Source organism: Aquarana catesbeiana, linkage group LG01, assembly GCF_042186555.1.
Source record: "Aquarana catesbeiana isolate 2022-GZ linkage group LG01, ASM4218655v1, whole genome shotgun sequence".
Taxonomy (NCBI): domain Eukaryota; kingdom Metazoa; phylum Chordata; class Amphibia; order Anura; family Ranidae; genus Aquarana; species Aquarana catesbeiana.
This window is the reverse complement of record NC_133324.1, coordinates 671,915,035-671,928,955: the sequence shown is the minus strand read 5'-3', so window position 1 is coordinate 671,928,955 and position 13,921 is coordinate 671,915,035. Positions and strand designations below refer to the sequence as shown.

The 13,921-nt window shown below is 43.7% G+C and overlaps 1 protein-coding gene and 1 long non-coding RNA gene across 2 annotated transcripts in view; one reads left to right on the top strand and one right to left on the bottom strand.

Annotated features, from left to right (window-relative positions):
* LOC141114511 (uncharacterized) overlaps nucleotides 1-447 on the bottom strand; it is a 30,781-nt gene extending 30,334 nt beyond the window's left edge. Inside the window, exon 1 of the long non-coding RNA XR_012236919.1 lies at nucleotides 374-447. This is a non-coding gene — a long non-coding RNA (uncharacterized lncRNA). The remainder of the gene's footprint in view (nucleotides 1-373) is intronic.
* Nucleotides 448-6,110: 5,663 nt separating this feature from the next.
* ENPEP (glutamyl aminopeptidase) overlaps nucleotides 6,111-13,921 on the top strand; it is a 103,451-nt gene continuing 95,640 nt past the window's right edge. Inside the window, exon 1 of the mRNA XM_073602347.1 lies at nucleotides 6,111-7,586. Coding sequence (XP_073458448.1) covers nucleotides 6,940-7,586 — 647 coding nt within the window. The 5' untranslated portion in view covers nucleotides 6,111-6,939. The remainder of the gene's footprint in view (nucleotides 7,587-13,921) is intronic.

The window sequence follows — 13,921 nt, the reverse complement described above, 5'->3', positions numbered from 1 at the left end:
ACTGGCTGGTTTAAACCTACAATGGTTGTACTACCAAACTGCAATTGCATGCATTGCACGGCAGTTATAGCTTTGAATCAGCCTTTTCACAACCGGTCAAACATTCTTAGATCACTTTTTAGAGGAACAGTGGTGCCTGCTCCACTTGTAAAACAGCCCTTAGCTGCATTTGGCTGCGGTAACCTTAGAGCTTCTTTATATGTGAGATTGGGGTTGGTAAAATCTGGTGCTCGAGTCACACTTTTACCTTCCTCAATCCCTACCCCCTTTAGCTGCAGAGGCAGCAGCCAAAGGTGCACACATGCCATGTTGTGCCCATATAGCTGCTATTGTGCCCACATAGCTTTTACTGTGCCCTATTATGCCCACTGACCTTAACTTCTTGCAGCACTTGCAGCTGTTGTGGATTCCACTACCAAGAATGAGAGGCAGAGTGCTATTGGCATCATTCCACCTGAACTATGGACAAGGAATTGGCTCATGAGGCAGGCTTGATGTTCCCATGGCCACCTGCTCCCTCCAGCCCTGCTTCTCTTGTTCTATTCACAATCAGTGACAGAAGGTCGGCAAGCCCATGACCAATCTACCAGTCACTTGGATGCGATCGACTGGTAGATCGTTGTCCACGGATTGCCAACCTGGGCTCAAGTTGCCCCCCCCCCCTCTCTGTGTACTATGGATAGATTCATGGATTGCATGAATCTATCCACAGTCGCTGTAGCCACCACCTATTTAGGCGTCCGGCCCCTTTCCAGGCGCCTGAATTACAGTGTTGGGGGTGTTTTTGAAGCACCCGATTAGAGCCATAGGCGCTAATAGGCTTCAAAAAAGGTGCATTGCAAGCACAAATCATTGCGCTCACAGTTAGGGTTACCACCTGTCCAGGATTCACCCGGACAGTTCAGGTTTTGAATCATGTGTCCAGGTTTCAGTCCTCCTAAAACCCAGACACAATATACAGACAGGAATGTGGCTCAGAACAGGGCCTGATAGGAGGGTGAGGGGGCACTATGCACGCCACGTTACTGTTTTCTTTGGAGCTCACAAAGGTGTCCCAGGTCTATTACAATCCTCTAGTCACTAGTGTTTTTCCAAAAAATAAAAAGTGTTCGGGTTTGGCTTGAAGAAAAAGTGGCAACCCTACTCACAGGTGTGTTAGCAAAGCAACTAACACAGAACCGCCTCTCAGCCAATCAGGAGGCCCGGATGTAATACCAGGCACCGGCGATCCCATTGGCGCCAAGGAATACAGGAAGAAAACACGCATGGAGGAGTCGGAGGACACAGCATCCATCGCCGTGCTACCATCCCACAGCTCGCTGCCTGACACGCCACCACGATGGGGTAAGTGCCGAGCAGACAGCGGGCAGGAACAGTGGCTGCATATTATGGGCACAAAGGCTGCAATTGATGGAGCACAGTTGGCTGCATTTGCTGTGATTATAGTGGGTGTGGTGAATGCATGGAGTCTGGGGAATGCATGGAGTGTGCTGTGAGTATAGGGGGTGTATGAGGAATGCATGGAGTGTGCTGTGAGTATAGGGGATGTATGAGGAATGCATGGAGTGTGCTGTGAGTATAGGGGGTGTATGAGGAATGCATGGAGTATGCTGTGAGTATAGGGGATGTATGAGGAATGCATGGAGTGCGCTGTGAGTATAGGGGGTGTATGAGGAATGCATGGAGTGTGCTGTGAGTATAGGGGGTGTGGGGAATGCATGGAGTGTGCTGTGAGTATAGGGGATGTATGAGGAATGCATGGAGTGTGCTGTGAGTATAGGGGGTGTATGAGGAATGCATGGAGTGTGCTATGAGTATAGAGGGTGTATGAAGGATGCATGGAGTGTGCTATGAGTATAGAGGGTGTATGAAGGATGCATGGAGTGTGCTGTGAGTATAGAGGGTGTATGAAGGATGCATGGAGTGTGCTGTGAGTATAGGGGATGTATGAGGAATGCATGGAGTGTGCTGTGAGTATAGGGGGTGTATGAGGAATGCATGGAGTGTGCTGTGAGTATAGGGGATGTATGAGGAATGCATGGAGTGTGCTGTGAGTATAGGGGGTGTATGAGGAATGCATGGAGTGTGCTGTGAGTATAGGGGGTGTGGGGAATGCATGGAGTGTGCTGTGAGTATAGGGGGTGTATGAGGAATGCATGGAGTGTGCTGTGAGTATAGGGGGTGTATGAGGAATGCATGGAGTGTGCTATGAGTATAGAGGGTGTATGAAGGATGCATGGAGTGTGCTGTGAGTATAGAGGGTGTATGAAGGATGCATGGAGTGTGCTGTGAGTATAGGGGATGTATGAGGATGCATGGAGTGTGCTGTGAGTATAGAGGGTGTATGAAGGATGCATGGAGTGTGCTGTGAGTATAGAGGGTGTATGAAGGATGCATGGAGTGTGCTGTGAGTATAGAAGGTGTATGAAGGATGCATGGAGTGTGCTGTGAGTATAGAGGGTGTATAAAGGATGCATGGAGTGTGCTGTGAGTATAGAGGGTGTATGAAGGATGCATGGAGTGTGCTGTGAGTAAAGGGGGTGTATGAGCAATGCATGGAGTGTGCTGTGAGTAAAGGGGGTGTATGAGCAATGCATGGAGTGTGCTGTGAGTATAGGGGGTGTATGAGGAATGCATGGAGTGTGCTGTGAGTATAGGGGGTGTATGAAGAATGCATGGAGTGTGCTGGGAGTATAGGTGTTGTGGGGAATGCATGGAGCATCTTTATTTTAGATCGTTTTCTGCTGTTTTTAAAAATTTTAAGTGATTTTTTTTTAAGGGGGTGGGCTTGCCTAGGGCACAGCATAGTCTAGCACTGGCTCTGTTTGGGTACTGTAAATCAGGCACTCCTGATCTGGGGGGGGGGGGGGGGGGGGGGGGGGGCAGTCTAATAATTGCAGTGCCAGTGCCCAAGGCAAATTAGTGATGGGAAGTCCAGATTTTTTAAGTGAATCGGTTCATTTCAAACTACTCACTGAAATGAACCGATTCAATGAATCGATTCTTCAGTTCACTTGCTGAGTCTACTGACAGGCAATGAACCAAAGCTCTCACTCAACCTTCTTAAATGATTAGAATCAAAAGAATGATTCTTCACAGAAGGTTGGCAGGTCCTGGGGACGTTTACTTGTATTTAGTTCCTTGCTCAGAGCACAATCCTATTGTTGCGTCAGACTGTCAGACCACAATTTGTCAGATTAGCCAGCCCAGTGTCATCAATTTTGATGACGCACAAAAAGCTGTGTAAATGAAAAGCGGGTTTTTGTGCATGTGAACCTCATTCTGATGGACCAACTTCACAGTTAACATTGCTAGCCATCAGATTTTTCCGTAGTCTTTACAGCGCATGCACAGGAAAAATTATCGGATTTTACTACCGTGGGTGGGCGAAGTACCCATGGTAGTAAAATCCAATTGTTAGGCTCCTTTCACACTTGTGCGACTTGAAAGTCGTGCAATTTTTGCCACGATTTTTAGCGTGACTTTGATGCGATTTGAAGCAATACCTATGTAATCTTGAGGTCTCTGCCTCAAGTTGCATCAAAATTGGACCAAAGTAGTGCAGTGACTACTTTGAAGTCGCTGTGACTTGAAGACGCACAGATATGACTGGTACTCATTGGAAATCTACCACGTCATGCGACCTTGTAGTCCCAAGTCGCAGGACAAGTCACACAAGTGTGAAAGGGGCCTCATTATGCACTGTAAAGTACTGGGGGTGACTCACGGTTCTTTCAGTGAACTGTGTTCTAACAACTCATATGGTTCTTTAACTCAGTAACTTGTATGATTCTTTAACTCGGTGTACTGTGTACTCTGTCTTGACTCGTTTTAAGTTTGTATCCAGTTCCTGAGTGTCACTGTGCCTTGAGCATGCTGATTGGTTGCAGGGAGGGGCCAAGCTCTCTCACTCAAGGATCATATTACCAGGCCTGCTCTGCTATGCTAGTATTGAGTGCATAGTGAACTGTTTCAAACGGATCAGTTCACTCAAATGAATCGATTCAATCAGTTCACTGAAAAGAATCCATTCAAAAGAACGATTCGTTCATGAACTGGACATCACTATAGTGAACTGTTTCAAACCGATCAGCTCACTCGGATGAATCGATTCAATCGGTTCACTGAAAAGAATCGATTCAAAAGAACGTTTCGTTCATGAACTGGACATCGCTAAGGCAAATCAGAGTGCCAAGATCACAGGACAGGATTCCTCTTGCAGCAGATCAGACTGCCTGCTGCTGACATAAATCAAATAACAGGACTACAGAGTGGAGTCTCCCTCCCCCTCCACAGGCTCAGCAATCAGCAGCAGCTCCCGTATAAAAAGAACAGCCAACCATCCTAATTCCTCCTCCTCACCACAGCCTGCCTGCATAAAAGAAACCCCCCTCCTCCTGTCAGAGGACGAGCACTGCAGACTCAGCTCTCTGCCTACAGCAGCTCTGCTCCCTCCCCAGCGGTCTACCAAGGAAACAACCAGCAGTCATCATACCTTCCTTGCTTCTGGGCTCTCACTCTCTCTGCTCCACCCCCTTCTTTCTCGCACTAGATGAAGAGGCACCAAGTGACACAAGGGCTTTTAAAAGGTACCACCTCTGCACAACATTCTGAATCAATCTGCCCCCCTCTCAGCCGGTGTCTTGCCGAGAAAGTTCCCCCAACGCATAAGGACCACCCTGTACTACGCAGGCACAGCGCAAGCGACTACGGAGCCGCTGAAAACCTTGAGTCAGCTGTACACGGCGCCTGCGTCCAGGTTCAAGCCCCACCATCCAAGTGGACATAGAATAAAAAAGTGCCGAGCGAAGAGTGGTGAGCGGCCTTGTTACAGGCGCCATGTACAGCTGACTTACAGCTATTCAGACTTCGGCTATTTCCAGCGGCTCGTACTGCGCCTGCGCAGTACAGGGTGGTTCTTACACCAGGACTAACTAAGCATCAGCGGCTATATCCTTCCTCCTCAAAAAGAGTCCCCAGCCAAATTTCAGACAGGATTCACAACAGGTACAATATTATTTAAAAAAAAAAAATAGTGTGAATTTTTATGCAAAAAAACCCTCAGTGGAATTTTTGGGGGTGCTATGAGCGTGCTTGAAGATTTTTTTTTCTTTCTTTTTTGGGGGGGGGGGCTTCAGCGCACCCACGTGGCGCCACCCCTGCTTATTACCTGTAGCTGAGTGATCTTGCAGAAAAAATTCTTTGCTACTGTTTGACATAGCTAGTTATGTGTGATTACTTACTTTTAAGCTAACTGAAGTACATTTAGTGCATCCTCCAAAGAAAGAAACTTATTTTTGAAACAAGTTGGGTTATTCCTGCTTGATTGGTCCATTAGACCAGTGGTCATCAACCCTGTCCTCAGGGCCCACTAACAGGCCAGGTTTGCAAGATAACTGAAATACATCACAGGTGATATAATTTGCTGCTCAGTGATTGCAGTATTCTAGTCGGTAATACATAAAACCTGGCCTGTTAGTGGGCCCTGAGGACAGGGTTGATGACCACTGCATTAGAGACTATTGTATTATCAACAGGCATTGTGGAGTATCATGTCATTCTGGTGCAAAATAACTTTTACAGCCATGACTTGTTTTATCAATATTTTATTGTTGTTTAAATTAAAGTTTTTATAAATTCTTTTATATTCAACTTTTTCTACATGTCTTTTAGATACGGATTCTGAATAGGAGTAACTTTTTTTTCACTATTGATCAGCTGTCTTGCTCTAGATCAGTGGTTCTCAACCTCAGTCCTCAAGTACCCCCAACGGGCCATGTTTTGGGAACTTCCCTTCAGGTTTCTTGGCTGTCGCTTGGCAACTTAAAGTTTTAGCTCCCTCCACAAATTTTCTATAGTATTAAGTTTTGGAGACTGGCTAGGCCACTACATGACCTTAATGTGCTTCTTCTTGAGCCACTCCTTTGTTGCCTTGGCGGTATGTTTTGGGTCATTGTCATGCTGGAAGACCCATCCATGACCCATCTTCAGTGTTCTGGCTGAGGGAAGAAGGTTCTCATCCAAGATTTTACAACACATGGCCCTGCCCATTGGCCCCTCAATGCGGCAAAGTTGGTCTGTACCTTTAGCAGAGAAACAGCCCTTCTGTTCTCACAAGCTGCAGCCATTTGATAACTCAGAGGCTGCCAGTGTTTGTTCATTATAGGCAGCGCGCAGCAGACATAGAGTACACACAGGTTACGTTCGGTCCCTCTGTGGTCGCCAGTGCTTTTTACAGGCAAGGGCAATAGGCTATACAGATTAGGACACGGGGTGGACACGTTCCGCCAAAAAAAAAAAAAAAAAAAAAAAGCCCTGCGGGTAACCCTTTTAAGAACTTCTAGCAACATTTTTTTTCACTTGGAAAGCTTTCTGATGTTACCCATTGTTCCACTTTTAAAATGTGATAAGAAATTTGCTTATAACAGTTATTTTGCCCTGTGATAAGATGTATGCATACAACAGCTAGCAATAGCAGATCTTTCAAATCACCTTGTCATATCAGATATCTTAAATACCACCAGAACAGCTCAATAAAACCATTCATTAGGTTTATTACCTCATTCTCATAACTCCGGAAAAAGCCCTGAAACATTCATAAAGTTTCATTGCAGCTGTATGGGCAGAGTCCGCTGATAGAGCTGTCTTGTGTTTCCAATTTAGAGATGCTCTGATTATTGCATGTGGCCATCAAGTCACTGATAATGCCCTGGCAAGATAAATATCCTGCCATCATCTATTGCTGATTAGCACAAAGTTATTTTCAACTAGTCTGCAAGGAAAAAGGAGGAGGAGGAGTGGGGGGAGAGCTGAGAAATGTGCTGTTAAAAGCAGAGGGTGAAAAGTTTCACATCATTGTGGCTTCTGCAGGAGGAAGGAAGAGGACTAGGTGAACCGCTACAGCTGCTAGCCACTCTGGCAACAATAGAAAGCATAAACATGGACGAGGATTTGGATAAGGGATTCAAGAAGCACTGTATCCAAGGGAAACATGTGGCTATGATCGTAGGTGCGGTGGTTGTGGTGGGATTAGCTGTAGGGCTTGGGGTAGGTCTCACATATCCAGAGCCATGTAAAAACACCAATGGATGTGATGACACAACTAAGCCTTCTACACCTTCCTCACCTTCCTCCACCACTGCTCCTCCAACTTCTGAGACTTGTCCAGTTAAGGATGACAGCAGTGGGGACTGGAAGAACTTCCGACTTCCAGCACACATCCGACCTTTGCACTATGACCTGGAAATCAAGCCAGAGATGGACAAAGACACCTACACTGGCACAGTGACAATTTGGCTGAAGTTGACCCGCTTAGACAAAAATCTATGGCTGCACATCAGGGAAAGCAGGATCTCGGGGCAGCCCAAGCTGAGGGATCGCAATGGGCAAGAGATACAACTCAGTCAATGCTTTGAGTATAGACAACAGGAGTATCTTGTGATGGAGTTCACACAACAGTTGCAGCCTAATGCCGATGATGAGAAACTGGAGGACACCTACCTTCTGACCCTGCAGTTTTCTGGTCAACTCAATGGTTCTCTGGTGGGGTTCTACAGGACCACATACCAGGAAAATGGCGTGACCAAGTAATGTATTTTTTTATATATTGTGTATATTAAATTCAGGAAACCTAAAGCTAGAGTGAGAATACAAGTTTAAGTTTTTTGTTTTTTTTTTTTCCCCCTCGGCTTTGGATTGAGTGGGGAAAAAAACTCTGCCAGGTTTTTATTGCTGTTGAGTTCTTATCTGGGAAACTGTCCATCACGTTCTGTCCCTAACATGGAAATCTCACAGCAAATAAAGGGGGGCAGGTTGTAACCATTCCCAGTGTATCCCAAAAAAAAAGTTTTGTGCACAGTTCTCTTGCTTAGTTCACATCTTGGTGCATTACCGTAAATTGCGCATGTGCATTACCTTAGTTCCATGGGGTGTTATTAGGGCCATATTACATGTGTCAGCATGTTGTGGTGACATTTATTTTCAGTTGCACACCAAAGCAGTAAGAGAATACATATGTATTGCAACATGTTGCCATGCATGGTAACGTACAATTAGGTATATTAGTAGCCTATTCACTTGAATGGGCTGCCTAAATGCAAAGCATGTTGATATATGTTAAAATGCGACACACCAGGAGGCCAAAGTGTAAAGGGTCCCTATCTCCCCTGCTGCCTGGTCGCTGAACTCCATTCTGATGCTAATATCCTGCTAAAGATTCTTCTGAGACTGATACTTCTAAGAAAATGGGTGGAAGTCAGCAGACGGAACCACTGAGCACTGCAGCGGATCCAGAAGTACATCTTTCTCAGAAGTTCTGATCTTAGAGGAAACCTCAGCAGTGGATTACTTAGCATCGGAGTGGTTTTTGGCAGCAGAAGAGGTAAATATATTCTTTGCAGATATTATTATTATTATTATTATATTTGAGTAAGTGGCTAAGTCATTTTAGGATTTGCCTTCCAAGTCTACTGGAAATTGTAGTTTATCAAGGACCCTGGAGTCAATTAGTTGGCCTCTAAATCAAAATTCAGTGGAAAGATGTTTCTGCAAAACCATAAAATTCATCCAGGGGTTAAATGCATTCAAATGTCATTAAAACTGTGTTTGCATGCCAGATTAAGTTTAACAATTGGAACTCCCACAGCCACTCAGTTTTTCTAGTTTTGGATAGAGTGAGGAAGGGTTAGGATCCCTGAAATTTCATTTTTGCTTTCTGTGTCCCCACTGGGGACATTTACCTTTGCCTCCTGTACTGAAGACACAACAAGGAGTTAGCGGAAATCTCCTCAATTTGAGGGGATAATAACTCCTCCATAACAGTCAGAACAGCAGAGCATCTTTTTATTAGATTTGCCCTTACCTCCCAGTAACATTTAACATTTTCCTTTTCTTTTACTGGTGACCTTGCATTCCAGGATAGAAAGTGTAAGTGAATCTCTTCAAGCAGGACCCATGCAAATAAAACAATCCTTGGAATTCATAAAGACTGGTGCAGACAGACTTTGTGAGTGTCTCATGTGTTCTAAAAGTGTTGCAGCATGCGCCAAATTCATGTACCTGTCTAAAACTTGTACAGTAAAACCTTGGATTGATAGCATAATTCGTTCCAGAAACATGCTTGTAATCCAAAGAACTTGTATAGCAAAGCGAATTTCCCCATAAGAAATAATGGAAACTCGGATGATTCGTTCCACAACCATTTATTTATAAGTCATTCAGTTCATAGTCCATATAAAAAGATTATAGCAATGTGATTGGTTGTGTAACCTTAAAATGTCCATCCACAAATGGAAGCCTCCACAAGGGGATTAGAAGCAAAATCCAGCAGGAGCTACAGAGTATAAAAGAGAAGAGAGGCGCCTCTAAGTGTAGCAATATGTTGCTAAATGTACCTTCATTAAATGTAACCATATTGCTACACTTAGGTGCCTCTCTTCTCATACTGTGACATGACGCTTCTTGTATATCAAGACATCCATTGTATATCAAGTCAAAATTTACTAAAAAATGTTGCTTGTCTTGCAAAATGCTCTCAAACCAAGTTACTCTCAAACGAAGGCTTTACTGTACTTGAATTTGATGCATGCTGTGCCTGTTAGGAGGGGCAAAATGTGGCCTGGCCATCTAGTGCCCCAAGTGGGAAAATGTCCAGAGAAGTTGCAAGCCCCATGCATTCCCTCCTCGTCAGGAACCTTTCCTTGCCGCTAGTTCTGTCCCTACCAGGCAGGGTACCTGTTCCTACTCTACCAAGTCGCAAAATGTGTACCAAGCTTGGGATCCAGGGCTCTAAATAGGCTCTGCCTGACCCAAGATGGCTGCCAGAGTAACATGGGGCAGCAGCATCCAATGGGATAGCTTCCCCAGTGACCCAGAAAACCATAGAGCAACCATGTTCCTCCTGACTTCCTCTCCAACTGCAGTGCTGCTGCAAACGAGCATCACCTACAGTGGAAAAAGTAGACTGCACCTGCCTACAAGCTGGCCAGTAGGAAAATCTCCATAGACTTGATGGGGCTGACAGCTAATACTGTCCAGGTGGAGAACGTGAGGGATTTTTGAATTTGGATTGTGGAGGTATGATAAACATATAATTACACTTGCATTTTCCTATCTGGTAATCTTAGGCTTCTAGAATTCTACTTTAACCACTTCAGCCCTGGAAGAATTTACCCCCTTCCTGATCAGAGCACTTTTTGCGATTCGGCACTGCGTCGCTTTAACTGACAATTGCACGGTCGTGTGACCTGGCTCCCAAACAATATTGACGTCCTTTTTTCCCACAAATAGAGCTTTCTTTTGGTGGTATTTGATCGCCTCTGCGTTTTTTTGTTTTTTGCGCTATAAACAAAAAAAATAGCGACCATTTTGAAAAAAAAGGCATTTTTTACTTTTTGCAATAATAAATATCCCTAAAAAAATATTTAAAGAGAATTTTTTTTTTCCTCAGTTTAGGCTGATACGTATTCTTCTACATATTTTTGGTTAAAAAAAAAAAAAAAAAAAAAATCGCAATAAGTGTTTGGTTTGCGCAAAAGTTATAGCGTTTACAAAATAGGGGATAGTTTTATGGCATTTTTATTATTTTTTTTTTTTTACTAGTAATGGCGGCGATCAAGGTTTTTTTTTTTTTTTTTTTTTTTTTTTTTTTTTTTTATCTTGACTGCGACATTATGGTGGACACATCGGACTTTTTTACACATTTTTGGAACCATTGTCATTTATACAGCAATCAGTGCTATACAAATGCACTGATTCCTGTGTAAATGACAGTGAAGGGGTAACCACTAGGGGGCTAAGGAGGGGTTAAGTATGTCCTGGGGAGTGTTACTAACTGTGGGGGGATGGCATGGCAGCAAACTTAAAGGGACGTACGGGTACAACCCATTTGCCCAGCCGTACCATTCTGCCGATGTACATTGGCGTGCGCCGGTCAGGAACCGGTTAAAAAGGTAATTTATTTGCAGAGTGCACAGCCTATTTGCCATTATTATTATTATTATTTAAGGTACTTATATAGCGCCCTCAATTTACGCAGTGCTTTACATATACATTCACATCAGTCCCTACCCTCAAGAAGCTTACACTCTAAGGTCCCTAAGGCTCGATTCACACCTATGCATGTTGCTTTTGAGCGTTTTTGGAGGGTTTTTTTTCATGCTTGCCACGTTTTTGCGGCGTTTTTGCCGCGATTTGCGTTTTTTTTTTTTTGTTTTTTTTACAGTCTAAAAAAAAATTTAAAAAAAATTTAAAAATGCATCAAAAACGCTGCAAAAACGGTGCACTTGCGTTTTTGATGCTTGTCCATTGAATTCTATTACATGCAAAACGCTGCATTTTGCATGAAAAAAGTCCCTGACCCTTTCCAAAAATGCAGAGAAACAAAAAGGCATTGATGTGAACATGTTCCATAGGAACCCATGTTAAAAAAATTCCCGTACATTTCTGCAAAATGCAAAATGCATCAAAAAGTGTGAATGGAGCCTTACTTACATTCATATACTAGGGCCAAATTAGACAGAAGCCAATTAACCTACCAGCATGTCTTTGGAGTGTGGGAGGAAACCCACGCAGGCACAGGGAGAACATGCAAACTTCGGGCAGGTAGTGTGGTTTGGATTCGAACCAGCAACCCTTTTTACTGCTAGGCGAGAGTGCTACCCACTACACCTGTGAATCCTGTTTTTTGCAGATTAATACTTACCTAGGTGGATGCAGCATTGGTCCGATGCTGCATCTGTCCCCCGGTGCCTCTTCACTGAGAACTGAGCGATCAAACACTGCCGATTGCTCTGTTCTCTCAGCTCCCCTGAGTGCTCCGAGCTGCTTGCTTTGGTGGCACTCGGCAGAAGGGAGGGGCCAGGAACACCGGTGGGGACCCGAGAAGAAGAGGATCGGGGCTGCTCAGTGCAAAACTGTGTAAGTATAACATGGTTTGTTTTTTTTTGTTTTTTTTTGTTTTTAAATGCTTTTTATATCACTTTAAACTTTAGCTTCAGCAGTGATATTGAGATAAGAGGCTAAAGGTGCACTGTAGAAAATCAGTTTAAAGTATTTCAGTGATTAACTCCATAGGGTGCCACATCCCTGGGTAATAAAGGAAAGAAAAATCCACTGGGGGCGAGACATTAAAGGCACTTTGACACAAGTCAATCAAAGTCAGTTTAAAATATATGTACTTTTATTAGACACACATTGGTAAAAACATTGAAAGTCACCCATGTTACATTTTTTTTTTTTTTTTTGCCATGATAATGTTTTTACCAATGCATGTCTAATAAAAGTACATCTATTTTAAATTTACTTCAATTGACTTGTGTCAAAGTGCCTTTAAATTCCTGCCCCCAGGGGAGTTTACTTTCCTTTAGTGCCGGTTCACACTACAGCGACTTGTCAGACCTCAAGTCGCTGGACATAAGGAATTCCATTATAGTTAATAAGAGCCGTCTTAATGTACACTACTGAAGTCGCTCCGACTTCAGAAAAGGTTCCTGTACTACTTCAAGGCGACTTGTACCCATAGATTTCAATGGAAGTCGCCTCCAAGTCAGATCCTCATCTATATTGAAGCGACTTTACAGGGAAAAGAAAATAATTTACCCAGGAAGAGAACAGGATCAACAGTTATGTCACAAGAGCTGATTAGCTCTAAATTGGCCACAGGCAAAGTTGCCCGTCCTGGAGGCGACTTGAAGTCGCGTTGAAAGTCGTGCAGGAAGTTGCCTTGCAAAGTCGAACTGTAAGTCGGGTTGCCCCTGTGTGAACTGAGCCTTACTGTAGAAAATCATTAATTTAAATATGAGCAAAGAATGAAATTAGGGTTCCCAAATTATCAAGTATGTAATTTATTCTATAACTGGAATTCCAAAATGACAGTACTAGTACAATTTGGGCTCCATCATAAAGAACTTTATTATTTGAAGGAAGAACAAGCAGACCTGTACCTGTAATCAGTGCATCACACCGTAATGCATGGTACCGCAGCACGGGTGCATTGCCTCTGTACTTGTGGTTTGGGAAAGTGACTGTGAGCGCAGCACGCCATAAAAAAATGGCATGCATTAATGTGCATCGTGGTAATACATGGTAAAACGCATATCGCCCCAGTATGGCAAGCCTAGCATGCTATCTGTAAAGGACATGTGTAGAATTGATGCCCATTAGATTGTGTTGTGTGTTTAAAAATTCCACACCGTTTCTCATGGCTGGCTGCAGTTACACTTTCTATTTGTTCCAGGTGTCCAAGGCAATTAGCACTACATCTGGCATCCCTAGCTGGCACTTTTTAGTAGCTCTGCTGTGTCATATAAATATTTGCAGCCCTACAGCTACAAAACAACAATGGTTGTTACAAAAAAAATTACTTTCAAACAACATCATAACTAAAAGTCATTTTGCACAAAGCCTGTGATTCATAGAATGAAAACCAGACCTGTAGAACAGTGGGAAGGATCCCTTGACATTTAAGTGCTTATGCCTGCAGAGTTGCTGCTGATGAGACACAGCCTCACGCTTTATTCCCATTTAGATCTGTCATGCACATTCAGCACAAGTCAGCCATTGCACACACTTCAGTGAATTCAAGTAGGTATTCAGCTGATTTTAATTGAGGGTTCAAACTAAACCTGTTAAAAGTAGAGGTGGAGGGGGGCACACCAAGTATAGTGACTTGACAGCTACATTTGCCCATGCGAAGCAACAAATTCTTTTTAATCTCCCCAGCAGTATATATGCACCTTGCTTTTGCTCCTAAACCGCTTCATTCAATGGCTGGGTGCAAAAGGAAAGCTCTGTTTAGGCTACGAGTCGCTAGTGTTGTAGTGTACACAGGGCTTTAGACTCCTCTTTGACAACACCGGGTGACCAGGACTATCATATATAGTGAGTTTCATGCTTATCCATACCTGGAAGAACCAAGCATTTC